General features: G+C 39.0%; 1 protein-coding gene across 3 annotated transcripts in view; it reads left to right on the plus strand.

The window, feature by feature from the left end:
• LOC130085185 (cytosolic carboxypeptidase 4) overlaps positions 1-15,178 on the plus strand; it is a 257,663-nt gene that overhangs the window by 55,269 nt on the left and 187,216 nt on the right. The window contains exon 1 of one of the 3 annotated variants that reach the window (XM_056250801.1): positions 613-753. The exons of 1 other annotated variant lie outside the window; for it this stretch is intronic. In XM_056250801.1, the coding sequence (XP_056106776.1) occupies positions 633-753 (121 nt within the window). In that variant the 5' untranslated portion in view covers positions 613-632. Of the gene's footprint in view, positions 1-612; positions 754-11,622; positions 11,729-15,178 lie in introns of those variants that run through there. One more of the 3 variants, XM_056250802.1, reaches the window with a different exon arrangement.

Raw genomic sequence — 15,178 nt, forward strand, 5'->3', positions numbered from 1 at the left:
TGCCAAAAGGAGGATTATTTAAATATGTATTAATATTTGTATTTTTTAGCAATGAATACAAGCATCTGTCTGTCTGTGAACAGAAAAACATTCAAAAGCATTCAGAACTGGTAATAAATCTCAATTTTTGTAATGATGTCTTTTGAAAGATGGCTCAACATCGTGGGCATTACATTTCATGTGGGGTCCACTTGATGGATGACCCTGATGAAAAGATGGTAATGTCCCTCATCATTTTAAACTTTATGCACTAAAGATATGCAGCTGGCCACTAAGAGGGTCACAGGAGAGCCCTTGGGTTACCCCACCATGATGACAAATGCCCCCTAAAATAGCAAGACTATAATCCTACTGATATTAGAAGATCACCGTAAACTTTCCAGCAGTGCTGGGTTTTATGTAAATTACACTGTCCATTTGCACTTGTTGTTGCCAAATAGTAAAATCTGACCACATGACGTACTAGTGGTGCTGTGGATTTCAAATGAAATGATCTTGCTGTGGAACAGTTTGTAAAGAGGGTTCTATGAGACGGAGGTTGACTGCACTGACTTGTCTTTACACCTGATTTGATTGAAGGCCATTTCATTTCTTTCTAACCAGTTTCTCTTCTCCTCGCAAAAAAACGGAAGATGAACATGGAAGACACGCGTGAAGTCAAGTCTGGACCTGATGCCTCTGCACAGGCCACCCAACCATGGACGTTTTCCAAATCATCTTTGTTTAGAAAGCTCAGACAACACTTAACCAGTAGTAAGTCCAGTATATTCATTTTTTTGCCATTTATGCAATATAAGAGAATGTGTTTATGTATTTTTTATACATTTATTTATACTTCTTTTCATTAAATGCATTTTTAAAATATGCAATAATATAGATAAAGTTGCATTGATTTAGCAAACCAGACACTATTTTTTTACACTGAAAAGTATAGTAATCAGATTCATGTAGTAAGGTTGATTATTTTGCATTAAAAGTATTTTTTTGATAACTTTTTTTTTTACAGTTTAGGGTTCTGTGTGATCACAAAATCATTCATACAAGAATCTTTTCAATAAGGCATTTATTTGACTGGACGGTCTTTTGAAATCAGATATTTGTACAGATATAAATGATGTTTTCGCCAAAAAATCCAGTATACTAGTTTGCAGTGCACAAATATGAGCCTAACTATGTGAAAGAAGCTTCACAGTGTCTGCTGTCTTTGTTGCTGTCGTCTGTGTGACAGGTCATTTAGGCGAGGTGCTAATGGTGTTGCGTCCCTCAGCTGATGATGATGATGATGATGAAGCAAACCAAGCTTCAGATGAGCCCGTTGTGGTTTTGAAGCCCTATATTTAGACAGCTCTGAAACAGAATAATGTTCCGAGGACGCACTGTGATCTGGCACCAGATGATTATTTCTTAATACATTTTGAAAAGTGCTCTGGTTCTGGGCATATACAAGGTGCTTGTCATGTGGGAACATAAATAAATGGTTAAAAGTATGTAGACATCTAAAAAACATCCCCATTTGAGCTTGTTGAATTTCAAAACCATGGACTTGAGGAGCTGGTCTTCCTGGTTTTCCACTACTAGATGATGGACATGACTCCAGGGATCCATTCCTATTTAGACACACAAGCCTCAGTGAGGTCAGGGACGGACTTTGGGCAAATGGGGTCTGGATCACAGCTGCTGTTCCAATTCATCCCAAAAAGGTGTTTAGTGGGATTCGGGTCTGGGCTTTGTGCGGGTCAGTCAAGTTCTTCCAAACCAGATGCAGTAAATCATGTTTATGGACTACAGTGGGTAGTGTGCTTTCTATTCTCTACTGGTCTAGAAATAGCCTATATCTAAATAAGGGGTTCACAAAGCGTTTATTAAAATACCTGCATGCCATGTGGCCATTAACCGACATCAGAGAACCATGAACAGAAAAGTATTGTTAAATTATTGAAATATTATCTTAAAATATGAATGTATTATAGTTTTGGAATCTTTGGCCTAAATAGTTAAATAGCCCTAAAACCATTTTTTAGGCATGTGACTTAAAATGGTGTTTGTTGCTCTCATCCAAGTACATTAGTTATAAGGTAAATGATTGTATCTGAAATATTGTGACATGAATGGACTCTTTTTACATTATGGGTTCTCAAAAGTGGAATTTCATAGTTGGGTAAATGTAAATGTGAATACATATATATTCCCACTTGCTCCAGCTTAAAAAAACGAAACAAAAAAAACATTCATGATAGTGTTTCCATGACTTTCCAAAAGAGGAAAAATAAATATTGAGAGATTATGGTAAACATATTACGCTTGTAACAGAACGCTTGGAGTAACAGAGCGTATAGTCATTTACTCACCTTCATGTTGTTTCAAAACAACATTACTTTTTTATTTCTTCCGCAGCACAGAAAGAGATGGTAGGCTGTTCATGCTGCTTATAATGAGAGTGGATGGTGACCAAAGTTGTTAAGCTCCAAAAATGACAAAAAAAAAAAAACATAGAAGTGCCATAACAAGCCAAACATTTAGTCTTCAACTCGCACTATCTTGTGACTTCAGAAGATTGCAGTAATATGTCTATGGTCCTTTTTTGTCATCCTAAAGGTGTGTTCACACCGAACGCGAATAGAGCGTCAAATACGCGTCTATCGCGTTTAGTTAGACGCTTGAACATTCGCTCGTGTTCAAATCTTTCAACTTGCGCGGAAGACATTCGCGGCTACGCATCGCCCAATTCGCGTCATTCGCAACGCCCGGCGCGAATAATGCGTCTATTCGCGTCTTTGCATTGACTTTGTATGTAATCTACTCGCGCAAATAATTAAATTCGCGTTCGGTGTGAACACACCATAACAGCTCACAGAGCATCCAATGCAGAAGGTCTGGAAGACCATTGTCCATGTAAACCTCCGGGTTTGTTGTGGTTGTGAAGTTTATAACTGTTTGCTTTTGAGACGTTTGTGTTGGTATGATTCATTTTAAGAATCCAGAAAAACACTTGTTTTTTTGTTATTCTGTGCAGCTTTCCAATATTTCCTCTGCTCTGATCATGCTGGTTTACGGCTAGAGAGTAATTACTGACGGTCAGCCATGAAAGCAGAGGGTTTCAATAGTGGACCATGCCTGAGAGATTTTCACATCACATAAGATGTGAAACTGAAATGCAGAAATTCATTTTGCTCTCATAACATCTGTTCCCTTTTATCTTTCATCATCCGGTAAGGGTAAGATGAGAGTTAATGAGGATGTAATCAGATGAGGATAGGTTTCTGCCTTTAAATCTTAACTGTGTTTGCTGCAGTATAGACCTTGGCTTGCTTTTATTTAATTATTTATAGATAAATATTTAGAAAAAAAGGGGAGTGGTTGTCACACTTTTTATTTCTGAATATATATATATATTAGTCGATGTCTGCAATGACACATACTTTAAAATTTGGTGGAAAAAACAAACAAACAAACAAATAATCACACTGTTATTTCAATTAATTCAAAATACATGATTGAAAACAATGCTCAAATAGAGGGCCATGTCGCAAAATTGGGCTATTGACTCCTGGCTTGTGAAGCAACTTGATGGAATTTATGAGATTTCTTTTCTTTTCGTAAAAAATATGAACAATGTAAAAGCTCTCTTACAGTAGCCTATTTTATGTGAATCAGCCTGTGCATCTTTTCATATCATTTCCCCAGAGTCGCAGTTCAAGTGAAGCAACTTTATTAACGTAAATGAAACTCTGTTTGAACTCGGTGGCTGTAAATCCGAGACCCCGTCTTCCCATTCCCTACGAGTGTCTCATAACTCAATATGTCCCGTTTGCATATATCTCCTTTGATTACTGCCGAAGTTAATTGCCCTGCTTTACTGGCCAGTGAGTTCATAAAGTCTTAAATGAGCTGGGTTGAAATACTACAGACAGACTGCTAAATCCAGCAGTGTATTATGTATAATGTAAATAGTGTTTACATGTTAATGCCATTTCCTGTCAGATTAGTCAAGAGTGTGTGCTATTAGCTGTCATGACCATGTCAAGAGCTGTCATGAGATCCGTCTCCTGTAGTTTATGAGGATGTGAGGTTCAATGTGACCACAAGAGGGAGATAACAAGCCATGCATTGTAGGAAAAAAACACATGTGGTATAAATCAATGTGGCTCTCAGCTGGTAAGATATACACACACACACACACACACACACACACACACACACACACACACACACACACACACACACACACACACACACACACACACACACACACACACACACACACACACACACACACACACACACACACACACACACACACACACACACACACACACACACACACTGCTGTTTGGATGTAAATAGGCAAATGCTTAAAGGCCCCCATGTAGTCAATAATTTTACCCCTTCAAACTCATCTTTGATCACCAAAATGTCATATTTAAAAGTTTTTTCCTTGAAAAAAAAAAAATTCTTCATGCCTTAAAGGAGTAGTTCACTTTAAAAAAAACGTTTGCTGATAATTTACTCACCCCCATGTCATCCAAGATGTCCATGTCTTTCTTTCTTCAGTCGAAAAAAAATTAAGGTTTTTGATGAAAACATTCCAGGATTTTTCTCCATATAATGCACTTTACTGGGCACCAAACGGTTCAAGGTCCAAAAGACAGTTTCAGTGCAAACTGCAAACTGTTCAAAGGGCTTTAAACGATTCCAGACGATGAATAAGGGTCTTATCAAGCGAAACGATCGCTCATTTAAAAAATAAATAACAAAGTTTAAGTTTTATAAGCTCAAATGCCCGCCTTGCTCTGTTCTGTGTGACTCTCCTGTTCGAACTCGTTCATCAAAATGAACGAATCTTTTTTCGTGTCATTTGATTCATTTAACGAACGAAATGAACGAATTGACTCGGAAACTGAAACTGTCTTTTGGACCTTGAACCGTTTGGTGCCCAGCAAAGTGTATTATATGAAGAAAAATCCTGGAATGTTTTCATCAAAAACCTTAATTTCTTTTCGACTGAAGAAAGAAAGACATGGACATCTTGGATGACATGGGGGTGAGTAAATTATCAGCAAAAGTTTTTTTTAAAGTGAACTACTCCTTTAAATAGCTTGAATGTAACTCTACACCCTTGCCTCATTGCAAATTAGCCCCGCCTCCACTCACTCATAGATCCACTCGTTGACGATCACACGTTGACGTGATTGGTTACAAGGTAGTTTGTGACGTCAGAAACACCAGCGATTTAAAACTGCATTTTTGAGACTGTCCTTGGTTCACTGCAGTTTTAAGGAGAAAATACTCAGCAATGGTGTTGACTTATGCATTTGCACATGTTTAAAGCATATTAAAAACACCACATAGACATATAAAACATTAAAACCTTGATTTTCACCACAGTGGGACTTTAAGAGTCTCTGACTAGATCATTATTGCAGTGATTTTTTGTGTTTAGCAACAGTTCTTCCAATCCTAATTGATGGAGTGTGTAGCTTTTCATTTCTTAAACAACCATGTAAGACACATCAAGGCCATATTCCAGGATGACAATGTCAAGATTCATCAGGCTCAAATAGTAAAAGAATGGTTGGGAGACTTTACAGAGTGCTGAGAGTGACTCTTGCATTGGCAATTTAAATCCAATTTGGCCAGGCAGTATTTATAACCATTTTATAATATATTATTTAATAAAAAAACAAAAAAAATATAATTATTTGACTTGCGTGAAAAGCTGGGCTTAATGAAAGTTCACATGCAGATGTCGCGTTAATGAAAAGTATGGATTTGCTTTGTATGCAGCTGATGATGTAACATTCGGAGCACATGCACAAGTCATAAATCTGTACATTTGTTAGCGTACGACTCATACAGGTGAAAATACATTTGATATGGGTTGATTTGAATATTTAATTATCTTATTAATATTTTGTGTAGAATGTGCCCCTCCCCCAAACAGATATTTGTGTTCCTGCAGCTGCAGTAAATGACTGGTGACATTTCAGAAAGACCCTTGGCTTCCCCCTCCCTTTCTCTCTCTCTCTCTCTCTCTGTACATGTTTATGTTTTTATTGTGAGGTTGCTGGTGCAGGATTTGAGTAGGTGGGAGAGCGGGAGGACGGGGTAAGGATATTGGAGTGGGGTGGGAGAGCTGGCAGCCGATCCTGAGGTCAGATTTCACTGCCCTCTCTCTGCATGTTTTATGGAAAGTGCTATTTCAGACATCCTCAGCATGCGAGTGCCATTGCTTGGTCGATTGCTCATGTTACAGCCGGCACTTTGAGTGACAGTCAGGCTTTCTGGCTCACAAAAGAGCCCAGTGGAAAATCCCGAGCCTGGCCGTGGCGGGATACTTCCACAGCGCAGGTCCTGTTGCGTTGGGAACAAAATATAAGATGCACATCCCATTCAGGTTGCAGGACAGGTGGAAAAAGAGTCTTGTGTCCACTGTGGCCCTTATGAAAGGGGGAGATAGAGAATTGGCAGTTAACACTGTGCCCTCTGATCACGTCTCTCTCCAAAAATACCATTAATGGCAAGAAAAGATGCTTAACGTGGTATTTTTAAGTTAGTGGACCATGAGGGAATGAGTCATCCTCTTTAATTTGATGTTGAGATTTGCAGATGGCGATTAAACTCATGATCAGCAGTGTATTAAGCATCGCTGGCTGCTTTGAAGTAAACATTTTGACAGATTTTTCTGATAATTTCAACAGAGAAAGTTGTAAAATTTAACTTGGGCACTCTATTTTTTCCCTATCCATAGCAGTCTCTTTTATATATAAAAAAATGATAGCAAGATATTCACAACAGAGACCCATGTATGGAAGCCTTTTTCTGTCTTATTGTTTAAAATAAACTCACAATAATGAAACAGTTTTGAGATATAAAAAAAATGTTGAAATTGTGAGATAATAGCTGCAATTATATCATTAGAAAAGTCACAATTATCTTGTAGATAATAATCAAACAATTGTGATTACAAGATAATTGAATCTTTTTAATGATCATAAATAATTCTGACTGAATAATTTTGTGAATTTATACTGTAATTGACTTCGCAATGTCACAATTATCTCATAAAGTCACATTTCTATTTATTTATATTTATATTTATTTACTCTGAGGTGTAAAAAGGCTTTTAAACCCATGGCTTCACACAGAATCATAAGCAAAGGACCTCAGTTTCCTTTGAGATAAAAAAAAGAGATGTCTCTTGTTTGATTTGTTGTGATTACTGCCATATTGCTCGCTCACTTTACCATGGTTATCAGATGAAAATAAACAATCAGCCACTCTTAAAACTTGAGAGAAATATTATCTATTAACTGGTGGGAGCCAGCAACTCGAGATGTCTGTCTACGTGCATTTCATACCAAGGTTATCTTTTGCTAAGGCCACTAGATGACAAGTATGTCTGCTTAAGGGTCTCAGTATCCACATTTGCGTAATTCCCCTGTAAGAAGGTCTCAGCATGGAATGAAAATTGGCCTCAGATGTGAAATTAAAGCATTGTTGTCATCACTTGATCAAGCCCACCCCCTTTAAAAGCATTAGAATTCAATTCATGATCTGTGAACATTAAAAGAGCCTGTTTTACGATCTGTAAGGGTATTCTTTGCATGTCTTTATACAGTATAACATTTTTCCTGTAGCATTAACATTTTTTTGTTCAATTTAAGTCTTGTGAGACTTAAAACAAATAAGTTAATGACTGATTGTTCAAATTATTATGTGTAGTTAATGGTGCACATTGAGTTTTGTCAGTAGTGTTTTATTAAAATTAAATTGTTACAACATTTTTGCTTTTAAAATGTTCAGCTTGGGTCCAGGGTGGACTGCAATAATTTATGTTGGCTTCATAGTTTAGAGTGTGTCCTTGGTGAGACTTTCAAGGATTACATCCAGCCTACACAGTGCATCAATAATTTCCTGAAGTCCGCTGTGTACTTGATTTTCTCATTCACTTATTGATTTCAAGAAGCAAATGCTTGTATGTGCTCTCTTTTCCTCACTGAACCACAGAGATTCTAACAATGTTTTTGCTGCTGTTTCTCTGTATCATGCAAAAATTGTAAACCAAAACAATTGACGCTGAGAAGCTTGTTTGTGGAGTGTTGTACAAAAGGAACGGAGGAGCCATGAGGAAAGATGTTTATTTTTGCTTTTAACTTGGGAATGGTTCACATCAAGACTTCAAGATGGATTGTTAACTGACAGCTTTGAGTGGTGAACTCTTCCCAGTATCCTCAGGTCTGCTCTTATTTATTTATGGGACTCTTGAGCAGCTTGGCATAGAAGTCGGTCATAGGTGCCCTGCATCACTCGGGTTGATAACTTATTTAACATGTTTGTGCTCAAAATGCTGGAAGAACAAGCAAAGTGCCGTTCCATGTGTAAGAAGGGTGATGCCGCAGGGAAGGTGAGGGAGAAATAGGAGGAGTGTTCTCTGTTGTTTTAGAGATGAAGCTAAACCTCTCTGTGAGGGACTTGATGGGGTCTGCTGAAAGGTATCCCCAGAAAACATGATTACGCTCTGCCTGCTCTGGCTGGGATTAAACTGCCCACAGCTACCAGCTGGCTACTGGATCTGTGGTTTCATAAGCCCCTTGAACCTCCAGTTTGTTCTCGAGCAAGCTTGTGTACCTTGAGCTCTCTCTCTATATATATTGCCCCTCTCAAAGATAAACAATAGCTACAAAAACTGCCTCAGGTCCCACGCTTGTACCGTTGGAGCGGGATGCCTGTCAAGACCATCTTCTGCTCCCTTTGGTAGGTCTTGAAGCGGTAGAACCACAACTTTAGATTACGCATGGTCTCATTTGCACTGGTACAAGAGCTTCAACATTCTGCACTTATGATCATATTCAGTGATCGACACTATAATCCGACAGAACAACATAAATAAAGTGGTTTTAGAAAAAAACCCGAGCTTCTAACTCCACCTTGAGCGTGTTATTTGTTTTGCAAAAATCCACAGCTCCCGGATCATCGGGTCCAATCAGCGCAGGGGGGTGTGAGATCTGACTGTCAATCACAGATCGGGCACACGCCACCCCTCGCGCACGTTACAATCACATGCACACGCCTGAAGTTCGTACAGTAACGAAGTGTGATGGCGGATGTATCTCACTTTTAAAACACTTACAAATCAAGTAAGCTCATTTAGAGTATAAATTACGTTAGCAATTGCAATCAGTAGATTAGCCAGGGCAGCATACCTCCAAATAATCCATGGTGTTGATGGATGCTGATGAGACGGGCGCGTTCACAGATAACCTGGTGCACACGCACTGACGAGCACGAACTCAGTGGGAGGGTATCTGTTGATAGTGGGGGAGGGGCATGAGAGTTGTAAACATTCAAAATGTTGCCTAAGTCCACTCAATCTGCCAGACTCGCCGACTTCAGCTTTAAAAATAATTTCATTGACTTTCCATTCATTGTAATTCTTCCTGCATTCAAAATTAAGTTGCATTTCTGGATATTGTTTGCTGCCTCAATTCAAATTCAAAAGGCATTCTCAATTAAATTATAAATGGTGCACAACCTTGCTAGGCAGTTAGCAGCTTAAGAAGCCTAGTGGGGACACCAAAACTTTGCTCATAAACCTTGCCAACCATTCTGTTTTTTATTTATTTTTTTCATGTGATGCTGTTTGACAAATTAGGTCTTGCATCTTAGGTTACTAAAAGGGATTAAGTCCATAATGAAAGTTTTTGTACTCACCCTCATGTCGTCCCAAATCTATATGAGTGTCTTTCTTCTGTTAACACAAAGAACATATTTTGAAAGTCAGTGAGGTCTAAACAACAACCCCAATGGTTTTATTGTATGGACATTTTTCTAAATATCTTCATTTGTGTATCCCTTATAGGGATAGTTCACTTTGAAATAAATTTTTGATATGTTTTAGCTTACCTCAAGGGCATCCAAGATGTAGGTGTCTTTGTTTCCACAGTAGTTTCAATTTTGATATTTTTTGGTCAAACCGTTCTTATCTGTCAGTCATATAATGCAGGTCTATGGTCACCACCTCAAAGAGCATGCACAGAGAAGTCCAAATTAAACATGATTTAATGACTCGTAAATGTAAGTACACATTGATGGCCTAAGACACGAAACGAGCGGTTTGTGTGAGAAAATGAACAGTATTTATATCGTTTTTACCTCTTGTAACACACAGACCGAAGTGCCCGCGCCCTCAGATCACTTAGACGTGGCTGTGGTTACAAGAGGTAAAAACGATATAAATACTGTTAGTTTTCTCACACAAACCGCTCTTTATGTGTCTTAGGCCATCAATGTGTGTACTTACATTTACGAGTCATTAAATCATGTTTAATTTGGACTTCTCTGTGCATGCTCTTTGAGGAAGTGACCATAGACCTGCATTATATGACTGACAGACGAGAACGGTTTGACCTAAAAATATCAAAATTGAAACTACTGCGGAAACAAAGACACCTACATCTTGGATGCCCTTGAGGTAAGCTAAAACATACCAAAAATTAATTTCAAAGTGAACTATCCCTTTAATGCCATGCAAGTATGCTGGTGTTTTCAAGGTAACTAAGCTAAAAGTGGATCCCACAAATCGTGAAACTCAACTGAAATCCACATTGCACTTGAGCAAAATGTAAGGACCTCAAGTAAGAGGCTTGGAAAACAAGACCTATAGACCAGAAGAGATTTGGCCCTCTGACAAGCTCTGCAGCAAGCAGGAGTCACTCTCCTGATGTAAAGTGTTAATTAAAAGGTTGGGAGACGGCCAAGCAGTCATAAATTTGTAGTTGTAGGCAGCCGTCTTTACAAGATATGCTTCTCCAAGCTTCCCATGCATGCCTAGCTGTGGCGTTCAACAGTTTTGTGCACTTTCCGTCTTGGCAGGCTAATGTTCTTGCACCAAGTGAAGTTCCTGTGATTGTTGCAACTAAACATCACTGTCTGAACTTGGCAACCAAGTTGACGCTAATGGGGGTTTTAGATGGTGATTTACAGCTGTTTTGTTCTGATGCAGTTTATCAAAGCTTGAGGGAGAAGAATAAGTAACCTTAAATGTGGACAACATGGATAGGGTAAGGATGCACATTATGTGCTGCAGTGATACTTAGCTTTTGTGTCATGCCGATCAAAGGGAGCCCGTTGCATGCTTGCATAAATAGGGTTTATTTTCACTCATGCATTCCTGGCATAACATGCTATTCATATTGTGTGGTGTGGACAGACAAATCAAGAGGCTGAGACTCAGTTTGGACATCCTCCATTGGCAGCTTCTGAGTCTACCGCCCATGGAACCACACAGACACACACATTTATAAACCCTGCCATAAGCTGTCTGAAGAAGCTGCATAAAACCACAACACCAACCCCCCACAGAAAGCCACCACACCACCCTAGACAACTTGTGCACCCTGGACTGATTTACATCACATTTGCCCCTGTTACTTTTTGTCAGACCGGAATCCAGCTGGGGAGTTTACCCAAAGGGAGGGGGGCTTTTAAAAAACAGCCAGGTGCGACCCTTAAATTCAGACTCAGTGAGTGGGCTAGAGGCAGTGGGAGTAGGTAGAAGCAGATAGGAATCTATATTGGACATACTTGCACTTTGTGTTATTCTTTATCAAATATACTTTTGTACTTGCTTCTGACTCTATTGACCATCCCAAGATGTACAGCTACAGTAAGCCGGGTCACTTCACCTGGACGGCGACGTTGAAACAGTGTGGAAGCCTCACTAATGGGGGTAAGCGAGAAGATGAATCTCTGCAATGCTCTGAATGCACATCAAGTCCTGCAGTTGGGAAGAGCATGCTGTGTGTAAAGAAAGCTCACACTGTAGCTTGCACAAGCAAATGTCTTGTTTTACTTGCACACAGTGGTCTTTTGCTGCCTTTTACAGCTTTTGACCAGGTTGCATGAGCTTGATGTACCTTTTGTTTTTTAGTCTTGATAAAGAGATCAATGAAAAGATGATTTGTTGCAGAGGATCACAGGGTACATTTACAAAATGCACCAGTCGACCTTGAAATGCATGCTTGATTATCGAGATACTCAGCCCGATTGACGTAGTCGTACTGTTGTTGACGCTCAAACATTTGCATGTGTGCTTAGGCACTGCCTTGTGATTAGTGAGTTAGCGGGTTGGGCGGAGCTCTTGTCTTTGCCATCTTGATCTTGGCGCTTCTCATGGATTCTGGGCAACCACATGGAATGTCTCAAGTCCCACCTGCTCTTTTCTTTTAACCAAGCTCAAGACGAGAGATGAGTTATTTCCATCGACATTATTTTTATCTTGCAGCCTCAACTGTGAACTCAGCAGTTTTCAATATTTGTCCTCCTTGCCCCCACCATCTTGATTTACATGATCCATAAGTGTGCCTCTCAAACGTTGGGATATTTATCCTATGGTATTATGTAACTAAACGAGGAGGACCACTGCTGAGTGACAGTCACTACCCACAATGCATTTGTGCCAGGAGAATGCCATTGAGAGAGAATGAAAGCATTAAAGCTCTTCTGGCTTTGGGAACTCCATGTCCCACAGGTGTAGGTTATAATTTATAGACTCTTGTCTGTCTGGATTAGAGAGGGATTCAGTGGTATTGTCTGTAATGAAGTCACCTTGCCGCTTATGGGGATGTGATATCTGCAACCTTTGACGCTATTTCTTAGTTATAGAACTGAATGTTCACATGCGTTTGTGTAAATGTGTGGCACTCTAGATGTTGTTTAGACTTTTCAACAATATTGGTAAAAAAAGATATGACCCCCTCTGTGTAATTTTAGCCGTGGCTGTATCCACCGAGGCATTTAAATATTTGTTCATTCTGCTGTGCCATTAGAGGCTTTAGGGAGATTAAGCCAAAAACCCAGAGGGCAGTGCTGATGTGTCAGTTACTCTGAACACTGCTAGGGGACTTCAGGGTCAAACTGTTTTTTTTTTATTAATAGTACGTTATACACATATTCAGAGTTCTTTTTGTGCAGAATGTTTTCTGATAGTGGTTGGCTAGACCCTAGATAATGATGGTCCGACTTTTGCCCCTTAAAAGCATTATAATTCTCTATTGTACAAAAATAATGCGATAATCATCTCTAATTGAGTTTATTTTTGATATAGCGGATTATCGTTGTGCTAAATGCCAATTTTCAAGTGGACACGATTAACCCAGCGTCTCTGCTGGTTGTTGTTGTTATTTTCTTTCTCAAAGCATGGGTTTCTAGTTTCCCTGTGAAGTTCAAGGATAAGTCATGCCATTTCTACCTACCCTTCATGGTGCTTGTTTTAATCAGCAGCTGTTGCCCTGATGGAGACGGCTTGGATTTGTGGGCTCCCAAAGGCATAGGGGATTCCGTTTAACATTGCTCATTTTTATCATTGCTATTTTTTTTATAAGACTTCACAAAAAACGGATTAGAACAAGAATGCAACACCATCGTAGCTCTGTTGACATTTAAAATATCAGCTAAATGCTAATGAAATATTGTGGAGTAAGTTGATTAGCATGCGAGTTGGACCCAAAGACGGCGTACATCTTAAAAGGTTTACCCATAGAGGAGGAAGCCAAAAGGAACTGTTGGCAGTTCAACTTCTGACCACCAAGCATCTGACCCCATGAACATTTATCATTGTAGCCTGAGCTGGGAGTGTTACCTTTCAGCTAATAATTCTTCTAATGAATAGCCAAATCCCTTTTGGCACTTTTTTTTTTGGTAGAAGGACAGGAAGTCCAGTGAGAAAGAACTTTAAGTGACTCTTAGTAACTAGCTCATTGGTATCTGGTGTATATCAGCATCTGGTATCTGTCTGTATTACACAGTGCTACGTAGGAATCATTACTAAGGACTGAGTGAAGCTTTTATAGAATGAACATGGCAGTGGTATGGCACTAGCTATGTTGTGCACGGAGGAAAAGTTTCTAAAAATGACTTGGCAGAGCATAGCACCTGATTAAGGCTGCTAATGACACTAGCATTCTTTCATTAATATAGAGAAGTGGTTCTCAAACTGATTACTGATGGTCAGAAAAGGATTCTAAATGATTCACAAGACTAATATATATATATATATGTGTATATGTAGTTAGTGGTTTAGAGGGGTGTTAGGTGGTCTGTGACTAGTCCTGTTAATTCACTAAATCTCATGATAATAATTGTATGAAACATTAATTTGACAACTGCTCTATTTCAGCCTTTGTTTAAATGCTCCGAGGTAAATCCAAGCTGTCAAAGTATGAAAGTCGTGTTTTAGATTTATTTATTCTGAAGCATGTTATATCAGATGTGACAGTTGCTAAGCAATGAAACGTTGCCCAGGGAACAGTCAATTTGGTGGAATGAGACACTGGAAAATCTTCTTTTTTTCCTCCTCATTTTGTAATTGCTGGATTTGATCCAAGAAATGCTGTTGTGCTTTGAACTGAGGAAGAAATGAATCATCAGATCTTGCAGAGCTTTTTGAAAATAGATAATTTGCCTAGAGGTAAACTTTTGGTTGTAAAACACAATTTCAGCTAACAATAGTAATCTGTTTCTTAGTTTACAATTTAAGCCCAACAGGAGTGTGTTTGTATTTATTCAGGGTATATTATTCCTCAAAGCCTTATCCTCATGAATCCAAAATTTATAATGTTTTGTGTCCATGTCTGTTAGCTTTGAGGTCATCTATATGCTAATGTCTTCCTAAAAGCTTTAGCAAATATACACATTTAAAATAAAATCTACAGTCTTTCTTTTCTAGAAAATGGACCATTGATGATTCATGTTTCTAAGGGTGCGTTTACACAACAACGATTTTCCTTTGCGTTCTTCGCGTACAGATGACAACATTGTTAAAACGCTGCATTATGCTGCCAGACCACATTGTAGATGCCATTTTATGATGAAACTACGCGCCTATAGACTAAACATGTAATAGGGATATGCATCACGTCACCCTTTTCACTAATTCACCTTTTGTAGTTTACACAGAGACGATAACTGTATAGTTTTCAAGAACTTGCACTTTGAAACCCATTTTCAAAAGTTTGCATTTCCAGGCCCCCAAAAAGGCGTTGTTGTCGTAAATTAATGGGCAAAACTCATAAAAAGCTTTCCATTTCTAGTTCAAAACAGTGTTGTGTAAATGACCCCAAAATGCTCCTGAAATGCTTCTGACCAGGGGGCAGGGTCTGGGTAGCTGTAGCCCCTACTG

This window comes from Rhinichthys klamathensis, unplaced genomic scaffold, assembly GCF_029890125.1.
Source record: "Rhinichthys klamathensis goyatoka isolate OS25496 unplaced genomic scaffold, OSU_Roscu_1.1 h1tg000076l_1, whole genome shotgun sequence".
Classification (NCBI taxonomy): Eukaryota; Metazoa; Chordata; class Actinopteri; order Cypriniformes; family Leuciscidae; genus Rhinichthys; species Rhinichthys klamathensis.